The 13,601-nt window shown below is 32.3% G+C and overlaps 2 protein-coding genes across 2 annotated transcripts; one reads left to right on the plus strand and one right to left on the minus strand.

Annotated features, from left to right (window-relative positions):
- Positions 1-1,363: 1,363 nt before the first annotated feature.
- On the minus strand, positions 1,364-3,412 carry TRIADDRAFT_35408 (uncharacterized protein; the record flags this gene model as incomplete). The annotated part of the gene is made up of 5 exons (XM_002109035.1): positions 1,364-1,559; positions 1,690-1,808; positions 2,245-2,352; positions 2,618-2,758; positions 3,329-3,412. Coding segments are annotated over 5 exons (648 nt in total), but the record flags the coding sequence as incomplete, so codon positions are not given.
- Positions 3,413-4,369: 957 nt separating this feature from the next.
- Positions 4,370-12,927, plus strand: TRIADDRAFT_52729 (uncharacterized protein; the record flags this gene model as incomplete). The annotated part of the gene is made up of 28 exons (XM_002108313.1): positions 4,370-4,486; positions 5,106-5,227; positions 5,916-5,988; positions 6,110-6,247; positions 6,463-6,655; positions 6,887-6,954; positions 7,411-7,617; positions 7,688-7,778; positions 7,865-7,984; positions 8,051-8,160; positions 8,239-8,295; positions 8,665-8,703; positions 8,791-8,886; positions 8,991-9,100; positions 9,199-9,291; positions 9,438-9,499; positions 9,656-9,690; positions 9,875-9,940; positions 10,015-10,130; positions 10,215-10,315; positions 10,403-10,511; positions 11,413-11,528; positions 11,606-11,656; positions 11,749-11,816; positions 12,296-12,373; positions 12,474-12,542; positions 12,610-12,693; positions 12,781-12,927. The coding sequence occupies 28 exons, from the start codon at positions 4,370-4,372 to the stop codon at positions 12,925-12,927; spliced, it is 2,736 nt and encodes a 911-aa protein (XP_002108349.1).
- Between the last annotated feature and the right edge of the window lie 674 nt (positions 12,928-13,601).

The following is a 13,601-nucleotide window of genomic DNA, read 5'->3' on the forward strand; positions in this document are numbered from 1 at the left end:
ACCTGGAAAATAAAATCGACAAACATCTTGCAAATCATGCGAAAACAATTCCTCTCTGATTCTCGACAAAGTGGATGGTGATGACATGATTCAGTATAAGTAGACATAAATGGTGAGCAGGTAATAAATGACTCAAGTCTGAGACTTGAAATAATGCCATTCACTCCTTTGGCAGTAGTATTGTACTGTTAATCCACTCCAATAGTGTTGATCAGATGTACTAGTCTATCTCTATGAAAGATTAATAAAGTATTTGAACTACTTTACCTGTTCAATGCACTGTAGACTATATTTATTACAGTAGTATCTAGGGTATTGAAGAGTGCCTACACCTTAGTACGCATTTATCATTGGATGATTTATATCTATTTGCATACTGTGTTGGATAGGAGCAAATTGAGTATTTGTGATTGTAGACTTTTATAGCTTACCGACAAAGCTATCGCTGCAACGCAACCTTCATACTACGTTCAATGTGTATGCGTACTACGGTACGAGTGAAATGGAACATGCTTTAGAGCGATTGAAATAAATAAATAAAACTAAAACTAATGCTGCAATCCGGTGCCTGAGCAGTTGTCAATCTTGAATTGGACTTGTTTCAACGAACATAAATGCATGCGAGCCTACATATAGGCGTATATATTGAAGAAATCGGATTGCAAAAATTGCCATTCTGTACTTTGAAAGATATTACTATATATTAGTGATCATTCTGTTACAAAAATTGATACACAGGCGTATTCCAAGAGGATCTTGGGTAGTTGTAAATACTTCGTAGTGTACTTAGCAAATCATTTACATAGTTCTGACTACAATTCGCTAAAAGAAATAGGTTTTGGTCATTTGAGTTCCAATAGTGTATTACACTCTGAAATATATTTAATTATAACACAAACTGATAATTATGGGCCGTAAAATTAGCATTGGTCGCAATTGAAACATTATCTTACAGAGCTAGTGTATAGCATCTCACGCTGGCTGATTGCAAAGTGATCAAATCATCCTTAGACATGTAGTATAAAATTACAAATTTAGAATGATTTTACATAACATGTAAAGGAGGTCCAAAATGATAAATATTAAATATCAGTCTGTAAGGTAGTGCTGTACAGCAAACGCAGCCGTCAATGGCTAATTTATGTGGTGCTTCCTATAGCGCAAGCTGATTGCGAATCATATAAGGTATAATGTAAAAACAACTCTATAACTTAGCATCAGTGTTTACTTTTTTCGTAAGAAAAAATAACACTAGTACAGTATTTAGATTTTTTCATAAACGCCTCTACTGTGTTGATTTGCGTTGAGGTAATAGCACCAATGAAAATATACAGACGACAACAAAGATTAAAGCTCAATCAGTATCATCTTCATCGCTAAAATAAGAACTTGGTTTAAGCATTTTCCTTTTAGAAGAATTTTGATGCGACTTTTCAGAACCACCCCTGGCTGCGGCCATTTCTGCAACTTTCCTCCGAGCTTCTTCTTCAGCAGTTTCTTGGATAGCATGGCTTAATGTATAATCATCGAATTCACCCTCATCGTCTACGTTATCAACTCTACATTTCATTTTTAAAATGCCAAGGAAATCAATATTATTTTTTTACTTAATAGTTAAGTAGAGCGACACAACCGTGATGTGTCTAAAAATACAATTGGTACACTCTATACAATAAAAATTTTTCTTACTCTACATTATCATGATCAGGGCTACTAGGCATAATTTTGCGCTTTTTCTTTGGTTTCTTGGGAGGCTCCCTGGTGCCAAGAATATTCTTTGGACAAGCATAGCTTAGATGGCCAAATTCCTTTATTTCATAGACAGAAAAAAAAAATTGAGATATATGAGTATATTCAGCAAAAGATGTAAATTAATTAATTATCAGACATTCATTGATGCAAAATTATACGGGACATAAGAGGCGTAGTGCATATAAAAGTTATTGGGAATCGAACAGTACAATGTACTAATGGTGTTAAAGTTAGGCAGAAGTATAGCAAGTGTGTATGTGTATATTGCATATATCTTCAGCAGGTCATTATTAAAGCTGTGTTCGCCATTATAGATCAGCTTAAGACACAACTGATTGCCTCACTACAAGATTCATCACTTATGCTATAAAAGACATAGTATTGGATACCGCATACTTTAGCACTACGTAAGATAATTAAGGTTTACGGTTTCTTCTTATCAATTACTCATGCATACTGTTAAGTATTAAATGTTTTCTGATCATGACTTACGCCACATTCAAAACATCTAGTTTTATCCGGATAATTCTTTCTTTTAATATAATCGCTAGCCCTACCATTATCATGAGCTATACTGCATTTGATCGTTCTTCCTATAACCTAATAAGCGGCCAATAAAACTTGGTTAAGGAAAGGGTATTAACAGTAATTTGATATCTCTCGTAATTGATCTACTTTAAGAATAAAGAGAAATTTATGTTGCAAATTTTTATATTTACCCTTAAAAAATTAATCGGCTGATTTAACTATCCGAATTCATTAATTATATACGTGTATAATTTTATCGTATTGCATGTAAGATAGATTTATAGTACAGTGTAGCATGTACTGGTATGTACGTTTACAATAAAGATTTGTTTCGAACCTCGGTGTTATTAAGTGCTTCAACAGCTGCTAGGGCTGAAGGTCTTTCTAAAAATAAAATGAAGGCAACTCCCTTGCTTTCCCTAGTTTCTTTATTTTTCATGATGGTAACTTTAACAATTTTGCCGTGCTTACAAAATAGCTGCAGAAGAGGAAGTCAAAGTAAAATGATTAGAAGATAATCCATTGGTAAGATGAATGACCCTTAGAACAAAACAACTCTACAAGTTAGGATATATCAAGTTGATAGATGTAGGAATGCAAGAATATCATCACATTTGTACAATTTGGTACTACAACCTACCTCACTGGATATCTATGATTAAGTTAGTGGTTGTTATTCAGCAAAACTATAGCTTCAATGTTTTATGAATTATTCGTTTAGTTACCCGCACCGTTAACTACTAGTCGGCCTCAATACGTTCTGTATACGTAAAACAGATTCTGGTATACGAGTCTAGAGGTAAATACTAACAAAATTATCGACCTACTGTAGCACAGGAGAGCGAGAAGTGATACGTAGTCAACATCTCTGTATCCAATTCGCTTCTAGCTTTCTCGATGCATATAATAATTTACAAGTGTAAAGTTGGATAACTTGTTTATCACTATACTCTATGTTGATATGGTAACGATGATACCAAATTATTTATCATTTTTACAAGTCTATAAAAACGAGTTGATAATAAGAGAAATTCACCAGTCGAAATACCTTGTGTATGTCATTATTTGTCATGCTGAATGGTAAATTAGAGACATAAACTGTCGATCTACTCGGTGCCAGACCGCCGCTCATTGCTGTGTTGTTATTCCAATCGCTTTGGATCTTGCGTGTAAGAGTATACAGTAAAGTTAACGCTTATGCAGCATTACAAGTGATGAATAGCTCAATCTATACAGTAGATAGCATCAGTTTTGATACTAGCAGTTACTAATTAGCTAATAATTGGTCATCGTCCAGAAATAGTGAGTGGATGAGCTGATTTTATTCTCATTATAAGTCTAAATGTATATTATATAACTATTTATAAACATGGATGGGTTGGGGGATAAATGTTGGTTTCCTGCTGTGTGGTTCCACTGACGAGTTGGTATACAATGCACTATACTGTATCGCAGTCAGTAGTAAAATTACTATTGTTCAGTATCATATAATCGTGTACAATGCGCTCGCATAGTATACCAATATACGCTACAGTACCGTCCACTGTATTTACAGTACTATGTCCAGTCCATTACGTACTGTACACTGTACATAATACTGTAAGATATTGTAAGACAGATAGACGGACTTGCCTTCGTAACGGAAGACAGACAGCGGATTGCTAGCTCATTCGTCTTTGATGGAGATTTACGAGGAGTAACAGAATTTGTATTGGAATTATTTTAAAAGTTTAAAGTTACTCAAAGTGAAAGGAGTATAATAGCCTTTAAGCCGATATAAGAAAATTTAAATACACCGTTATTGTAGGTATAGTAGATCTGGAAAGAAATTATCCTTTGTTACTTCACTGAAAATGTTCATTGATGAATCCATCATACAATATGTATATTTGAACGACTGGTGATCTTTACGTTGTTGCATACTGGTGGATTAAGAATTTATATCTCACTGCAAAGTGTAAAGTTAAAAAGTGATTCAAATAGATTATTAATACTTGAATTATATTAATTAACTTGTTAGCTACCAATATCTACATTTATATAAACTCGAAGAACCAAAGCACTATTAGATTTGACCTGTACTTTCATCATGGATCCAATGATGTTGACTCCTGAAATTGAAGGAGAAGTTCAACAACTTGCAATGGTAGTGGGAGAAGTCCTTAATCCAGCTACTAGTCAACAGCGACGACATGAATTGTATATGGTAGGTATAAATATTACGAATCAATTTTCTTCAAACGTATTCATAGTTTACTATCGCTGCATAATACTGTATGTACCTGCAGTTTAAACTGCAGCTTTGATACAGAATTACATGTATGAATTACCTGAGGTTAGACCTGAGAAAGTTTCGGTGCGGTTCAAACCGTTATGATCTATAGCTGAGGTAGCTCAACGTGCACGTTCTCATACCCGCTACGTATGCAATAAGCTCAGGATAACGTGGATAGCTACGTATACTTATGCTTCATCATCATCGAAGGCAATGGAAGCCTTACGTGCATGTTTTCGTAGACGTCTATTACGTCCAAATTCATACATGTATACAATGATTATTTTAAGCTTCTTATTTCAAGTATTCTAAATTACTTCGCACCTGATAGTGTGTTAAACCTTATGAATTATCATACGAGTATACTGTATTAGACAGTGGAGATACTAAAAAATTTTTGAGGGTCTTTAGTGTACGGTCGGTGTACATTGCTCTGGTGGATTGTAATCCTAAAAAATAATATTTAGCACACGATCTGCTGTGGATGCTTTCAATCCTATAATTAATAGTATATAATTTAATACCTCATTTTAATTTTTGTATTTTATAGATTTGTGAAGATATTAAGGAGAAGTCTACGAATTGTCCAAGATTAGGTTTGGCACTTAGCCAGCAAAATTATCCATCTCTCACTCGTCACTTTGGATTACAATTGCTAACACATTGTGTCAGGTGCGTACAGATCTCCTAATTTAGCTTAAATAGAATTAATACGATTTACACTGAAATGGCTACCTATTCAATAAATATACCTAGAGTATACGCCTATGCTTTTTATGTAGCTAGTACAACAAGATCATTTGCAAATTGAAATCGATCACACTCTTGATAGCAGGTTTAGAATGTGTAACTTGTACAACTAGTATGACAAATTATACTAATTTTCTTACCATCTACTTTGATTTTAAATGTAGCAAATATACTACGTGTTTCTCTTGCTTATTAATACAATAAATAGCAGTATAGTAGAGTTTTTTATTAAGTACTAAACCTGTGCTTCTAAAAATCTATGATAAACAGGTTGTTTTTGATCTATATTCTGCAGACTATAGAGTCAGGAAAGGATGCTTTGCATAATGTAGTCATTCGTTTTAATATATATTTATTGTGCTAACTGTAATAGTACTCTGCTTTGCCCAATATACCCGTATCGTATTGCATTATGGCATATATCAGTAGGCAGTAATGTCATTAATCACTCATTATAGCGTACTGTAAATGTAAGTGTAGGCTGTTTAAGGATACCACATACATTGTAGTGTTTTACTGATCGTTACATAAACAAAGTTAGGACTTGGATAGCCAATAGAGATACTGTCAGCTCTATATATGAAATTCTTACCTGGCTATGTATATTTAGATTCCGCTGGCAAAATAAAATCAGTAATGATGAAAAGGCCGGGATTAAGAATCGATCAATAGAGTTAATACAGGTGTGTAGCTCAATTTTTGTAATTGCAATAACCTTAGTTACAGATGATTTATATAGTTTTTTAAGGTATACTATGTCATAGTTTCGTACTTTGTCAATCTGACTGATAACTTTGTTTTAAGGAAATTAAGCCAGGTGTAATGGAAGAGATTTACATTGTGGACAGTATAAGCCGATTGTTGGTCGAGCTGATGAAAAGAGAGTGGCCTCAACATTGGCCGGACTTGATGAATCGACTTCTAGATTTATGTAATATGGGGGTAAGTGTATTGACTTGACATTACTAATTTTGATAATAATACATGTATGACTATGATATAATTGATAGCATAATCCATATAAACAACCCCAACAAATAATGTTTATGAACTGTGTGTAATAATTTTATTTGGGCCCTTTTTTATTTGATTCGATTAATGCTTACTATTTGCTAACATGTGCTATTTCTATTTCTTGCGATATCTGATAAATATAGCCTAGTCAGGTAGAAGTTACGCTATTAATATTATTAAGATTGGCGGAAGATATTATAATTGGCCAGGATACTGCTTTATTGCATCAAAGCTGTACAGTAATGAAACAAGCGTTATGGCCACATTTGTTCTCTATATTCGGTTTATTTTCTGCAACATTAAATGAATGCATTAAATCAGTAAATACGCAGGCAAGTTAATCGTATACGATTTTTTATTCAATAATTGCAAATCATGCATTATTTTGGTCACAGTTGAAGAAAGCGCTGTCGATAATCGTTGTTATCTCATAATAGAATATAATTAACACGAATCGTCTCGCTAACTCCACGTTAATGGCTATGACCGGTTACTTGGATTGGGTCAATCATTCATACGTCAAAGGAAATGATTATGAACTTTTAAAGCTTCTGCTAATCCTGCTAGCAAATGAAAATCTTAAAATTGCAGCTTCTGAGTGCTTATTACAAGTAACTGGGAGAAAAAGCGAATCGGTACGTTTAACAACTGCAATTGAAAAAGAAATTAATCATAAGATTCATAAAAATTAATTCCTTTTGTAGTCGGAAAATTATGCTTCCCTAGTGGAATTTTTTCTATATGATTCTTGCTTGGATACTCTTTGTTCAGCAGCTAAGTATGATACAACGAATGAAATTATAAAACTGTTAATACACTTATCTTTACCACAGTAAAAATTCACACCAGTAACATTTGGTAAGACTTAATACTTAATAATTCATTCAGAGAAGCGGCAGAAGTCAGTGAAACAGACTTGGAAAACTTTAATTATTTCAGGCGCCTATGTCAGATAATTACTAATATTGGATCTGTACTAATTACCCTTGCGTGGGTAACGAGCATAAATTGCCTGGCTATTTTTATTCTCATTTACCCTATTAATTATTTGTACATGTATTTATATTATATTTTTAAAATTACTTCTTCAGGAAAATTGTCAATATCAGCCATCCACTAATCTTAAGAAGTACCTGAATATTATTTTAGCTTTGACAAATCATCCTTGTCAAACTGTCTCAGCAATTGCCCAACCTTTATGGATATCATTTATGAGCTCTGAACATATAAGAAAGAATGATGTACTTCGTGAGATTATTCCTGGCGTTTTATCCAATATACATTGCCGACTTATAAAAGTAATTCATTTCAATCGATTCTGAACTGTATCATCCTCATAGCCTACTCAATAGCTATTGTTAACTTTAGGTGAATGATTTAAACTCTGCACAAATTCCTGGAATTGAATACTTGCGTATGGAATTCTCATGCAACCGAGATTACTATTCTTTTATGTCTCGTACGTCTTTATGATGTTCTATTCTCTTAATTGATATTAACTTCCAACTGGAAATCTAAAAGACTTTGTTACATTCTTATTCGTAGAGTATAAATCATCTGAAATTACGATCATCAAACTGGCCACTAAGCTACTTCCAGAGGCTGCGTTCAAGAAAGGAATAGAATGGCTAGATAGCATTATTTATCAGTCAAATGAAGATGATGGTACTTTGGTGATCGTAGTTTCACAAAGCTCGATTTTATTACTAATCATAGCAATTTAAATTTTAGGAAGCCATTCTTACACCGTCGACTCTACGCTATATATTCAGTGGGAAGCTGTCGCATGCTATTTAGAAAAGATGATAGGGATTCTTTTTGTCGCGGATAGCAGTACGAAGGTAAATTAGCTTCAAGTTTACGTGAAAGAAGTTATCAAGAAGTAGTTTTTAATCTAAAAAATTTTTCATTTTATTTAGCCTTCAATAGCTATGTGTAACGAAATGATTTCGGTATTGCTAAGGTGTAAAATAAAGGTAACGTATTCTGAAGCTTTGACAGTTAACTTGATGCATACTCGATTTCATTAATTACGTCATACGTTCTGCAATCAACAGGATCCAGTACTGCTAACTGCCCAGCTTTCTTGTCTTAATGCCTTCTTTCCGTGCCTAGTTTTCTCTCAAAGTACTCTAGGTGGAATGTTGCAATTGGTACTTATTAGTTCATAGTTACGATTGTTTTGACATATTCTAAATCACATCGTTTCGAGATGTTGTAAAATTGCAATACTACAGTATACCATGCCATATTGCATATACGTATATATATATAAGAATATATCAGATTTTACCTTCAAAAGAAATAATTTCTAACTTATGTTCGTATTTTTTGCTAATGTCAAGATATTTGACGTTGCTAGCAGATCCTTTGAAGCCCAAGAAGTTAGTAATACACGATCTTAAAAAATTAGAATTAATCTTAAATGAATTATTACTGACTAAGCGTTCTATAACATTTAATAAATTAAGAAACAAGCGGCTAGAAATGAAAATTGGGTTGCTGTTCGCAGAAAAGCTACGGGACTTCTAGTAAAATTATCGAAACAATATCCTCAATTCTTATTGGTCAGTAAATGGCTGACGTTTTAATAGAAATAACTAATACTATGCATGTAGTTATTTCATTTATCAAATTACAATTATATTAATTACTTATTATTTTCGAGTAGCCGTTATATGATGATTTAGTAACCGCAATTAAACCCTTACTAAATCGGGAGCTGTCAATACTACGAGTTACTGACTATTGTAATTTGATCGAATCATTATTATTACTGAGGTTAGAATCTATTACAAAGATTTCAAATTATTATTTAGGAGTGTGGGTAATTATAGGCCTAATTAAGTAAATTTCTTGCAAATATCTCTTTATTCTAGTAATATTTTTTACAATTTCGACCGCCACTGTTTCCTAATCCACGATTTACTAACTTCTGTTCGAACTGTTTGGTTGTCTACTGAAATTAGAACGTAAGTATTGGAATAAAGTCTCTTGTTCTAGATTAAAATCTCTTTTATATGAAGATATTATTCCGCAATCTTAGCAAAAAGATCCTTTATCAATCAGGTATAAATTCACAGCTAAAAACTTTATTTTAAACTTTACTCTATATTAGTGGTTTTTCAACGCCGAGTGCTTTTTTGAATTACATTGGCTTCGATTCACCAGATACAACTCGTACGTAACTTATTTTTAAATTCTGAGAAGTCAAGCTATGAAGTTACTTACCTTTAGCGATATTGTTGCACTTTATGTAGAGTATGTTATAAAATATTAATGTATAGCGTATGCGGCTGTTATGATAAAGATCTTATAATATTCGTCGTATTGTAGACGTTCAAACAGAGTGTTTAAAAAATCGTTTGAAGGTGAGGTTTTGTATACAGCATAAGATTTAACGATTGTAGCCTTGCGGATATTGATACTAGCAATTTAAGAATACCCTATCAATAAATTACATATGTCACCGAAATATTTCAAAATGTTACTGTATTTTTTCTAAATTATTGATTGCGTTGCCAACGATGTTTTAAATATTTTTGTTATCAATAGATTAATTATTGTTTGAGTATCATTTTAACAACTTTGAAAGCCGTTGAGATACCATCTCCAATGACTGTGAGTAACTACTTCGGTATATTCGTACTATCTGATCGGAAAATCTTGAAATGATATCTTTCATTAAAAAATAGTCTGAAGCTGCTACTCAATACATTCATGGCAATTTTGAAGATGGTTCACCAAGATACCGTTTACCGCATGCGGAATCGATTTATCCGCTTCTGGATAACATTATGGTTTTGACAAGGTTATTATTAAAAATATGCTTATACATTTATTGACCGTGTATTAAAGACGATATATTGCCTTTAACAAACTTATTATTATCTAGGTTGTTAAATTCATTATACGATGATAACGTACAAAAGAAATCCCAGTCCTTTAATTTATCCTATATCGATCTTCGGCTTTGTGAGAAAATTCAGTTATTAGGTTAATTTATTTCACAGACTTTCATCTTATTTGATTTCTTATTCCTAAAAGGTTAAGATTCAGTAATGCGCTCTAAATTATCTGCAGGTATCCATTCTCCACCGCTAGACAACGAAGAGTTGCTCCCGATTGATCCAAAATTAATCAATTCCAAAAGTGCAGCGCAAAATTTTTTTTTTCGAATATATGAAAATTGGTAAGAATGAAATTGCGAGAAATGTAAACTTAGCCTTGATCTTAATTTTCTGCGTCTTAAAATACAACTATATCTTGAAATGTAAAGTATTCTAAAACGAGTATTCTCACTGTATCACGATATTCTTTTTTAAAATGTCAGCTATAACATCCTGGGTTGCCTAGGTAAGAGTTTACCGGACAGTTTTTATGAGAGACTTTCAGGAATAATTGAAGATTTTACCGAAGCAACTTTTCCGTTTGGAGAAGTGATTCCTTTATTTCGATTACAAACTATTTTTCATATCCTTATTAGATTCTAATTCTTGATCTTAAAAAATTAGTTTTAAAAAAATGACGTTGCAATGGTTAGTTTTTCTAAGCTATTTTACGTAGCTTTTTGAAACCATTTATTCAAGCTTGCAATCAACGCTATTATCAACCAGTTCTGATACCATTTCTACGAATAACAATAACGAAGGCATACCAGGTTCCACTTTCGTCTAGTTAATTAATTATTTTAACTTTATTATAAATATTGTTGGTCTTTCATTCCTTCCTTGTAAATAGAATTAATCTTTAAAATTTTTACCTGTTATACCCTACAACTGCTATTCTAAATGAAAATTTATAGCGTAGAATACAGTATACGAAATTCGTAATACGATTTTGTGTCATGTTGATTGACGGTAAACAAAATTACTGGGCTCACTTTTAATAATTCATCATATAACGCTCTTTATGTTTTTAGCGTTTATCGAAAGAATGGGAACGACATATAGGCTGCCAATATGAGGAGTATGTAATAGTCATTCTTTTGCGTAATTTAATGTAAATTTTCGATATTCAATAACATTGAGAGTCAGAATTTACATTGTTGTTGCAGTTCAAGATTAATTCCAATCATAACGGTATCTTTACAGTATTATACATGTTAGCGAACAAGAAGATCAAGTTGAAATTGACAATCCTCTAAATGAAGAGATCCTTAAAAATAATTTACTTCATAGTGCTAGCAAGGAATTTGCAGAATTTTTAGGTAAGCTTATTATTTCTATATTTTAAATTGGTTATACGCTAATAAAATCTGGAATTACCTTTTTCAAACATTTTCAGGAATGTGCTTAACTTGCAACGGAAGCAATTCAACAACTGGTGAAAGTGAAGGTTGCACATTAATTCATAACTATTTATTTAGTTTAAGTGTTTTAGATGTTTTACAACTACTATAGTCAACTTTGTTGCATCTTCGTGAAAAGGAAAAGCTGAGCTATCAAAAGATACCAATAATCTTGGGCAACTGGGCTTACTTATGCTGCAAGATAAGGTCTGTTCAGTTTTTTTGAAAAGATGTCATACAAGAATATCAAAGTACTGTGCTATCGCTGCCCTAGTATGCTGTTATTACTGCATCTATTTACTGAACGTATTCATTATTCCGAGTGTAGTATTTACGAATTACTGTTTTCCTTTTGTACTGCATTAGGATATGTATTTTTTAATCACTGCAAGCCTTTTTAGTAGTTTACGATGGAAGAGTGCAGCATACTGTAATAGGGCTTTGGATAGATGCAATCTCGTACTTGAATCGGTATGATAGCTGTTGCATTCGATTAATTATCTAACTTTAACAAGTAATTTGAGGTGGTATTATTTATCGCTGATTAGGTATTGGTATCGCAATTCAGTAACGAAGGCCTAGTACAGAGCGTTTTTTCGATGTTGTTAATGGTATCGTAAATACAGCAAAGTAATAAAGTAACATTGAGAAATGTAAATTTATTATATCGTCATATTTCTTTGCAGGGATTACAAATTCATGGGTCTAATAATAACGCGAGGCAATCGCTTATCCACTTGAGCGCTAGATTATACGAACTAGGGGTATTTTTGATATCTTTCGTTTCATTTTTATGTTATAAAATTACGATATAATAATATTACAAACAGCTGTGGTTAATGTTTTCATTTACAACTATTCTAGAGAAATAGGTATCCATCATTGAAAAATTTACTTTTAAAGATACCTGGAAACTCCGTAGAGAGTATTGAGGTTGGAATTCTTCGATTAGTATTAGATAGTTAATATTAATCAATTAAAAACATAAATTTTATTTTAGCATTTTGATACGATATTGCCAACTATATCGGAAAGAAAGAAGAAGGATAAAATCTTCAAGGAACTGGTTAATAATGTTATCGGGGTATGCTACGTATATGTCGATATTCTGACTTTGATATTTCTTTCATGTATGGTGTAGTTTAACTATTCATCATTGGTTGAATTTTAGAAAGATATCAGCGATCTATTTAAGCGAGAATTTATTTCGACTGAATACATGCTACCACCACAGCAACGAAAGACTAAAAAAGTGGATAGCGGTGACGTCTTGGATTCAGATAGTTCTAATAATATTTTACTCAGCCTATTTTCTTAGACCGTACGCGTATAGACGAAGTCATAAATTTCCAACATATAATTGCAACAGTAATTAATAAGCTACAAAGACAAGCTCGAACATTATATTGCCGTTGCAAGACATAATCTATAGATTTTATTTACAAATAATTATAATAATATTAATTCTTAACCGAAGCCTACTTTGTTAAATACAATATTGAAGCCATACCATCTGCATAAAATTATTAAATTTATCCAAGGACCCAAAGTGGCATATAACAGAGACATCAAAATTATTTTTCAAATAAATAAATTTTATATGACTGATCAGTACCTTTTATCTATTTCTGTCTATAACAATATTTCGCTACTTACAGCACATAATTATAACAATAGGTAGAATTTAAGTAATACTGTAATAAAATAGTTAAAATTCGTAAGTGTTTCTGCAATAAAATTACATTCGAACAATCTTAGGTCAAAGCTGATATAAATATATATATATATACTGTATATTGATTCCGTTCACATTCGATTCGTATTTGACTCCATAATCAAGATCATGATAATTGATAATTATAAACGTCCATACTGCAAATATCATACATAATGCATGCGTGGAAATCGAAAAAATTTTTCTTAATCTTCAGTATTGCGTTCATTGCTCAACAGTAACACTCTATCCAGATCCACATTGTTACCTCTCTAAAA

This window comes from Trichoplax adhaerens, genomic scaffold (assembly GCF_000150275.1).
Source record: "Trichoplax adhaerens TRIADscaffold_1 genomic scaffold, whole genome shotgun sequence".
Taxonomy (NCBI): Eukaryota; Metazoa; Placozoa; class Uniplacotomia; order Trichoplacea; family Trichoplacidae; genus Trichoplax; species Trichoplax adhaerens.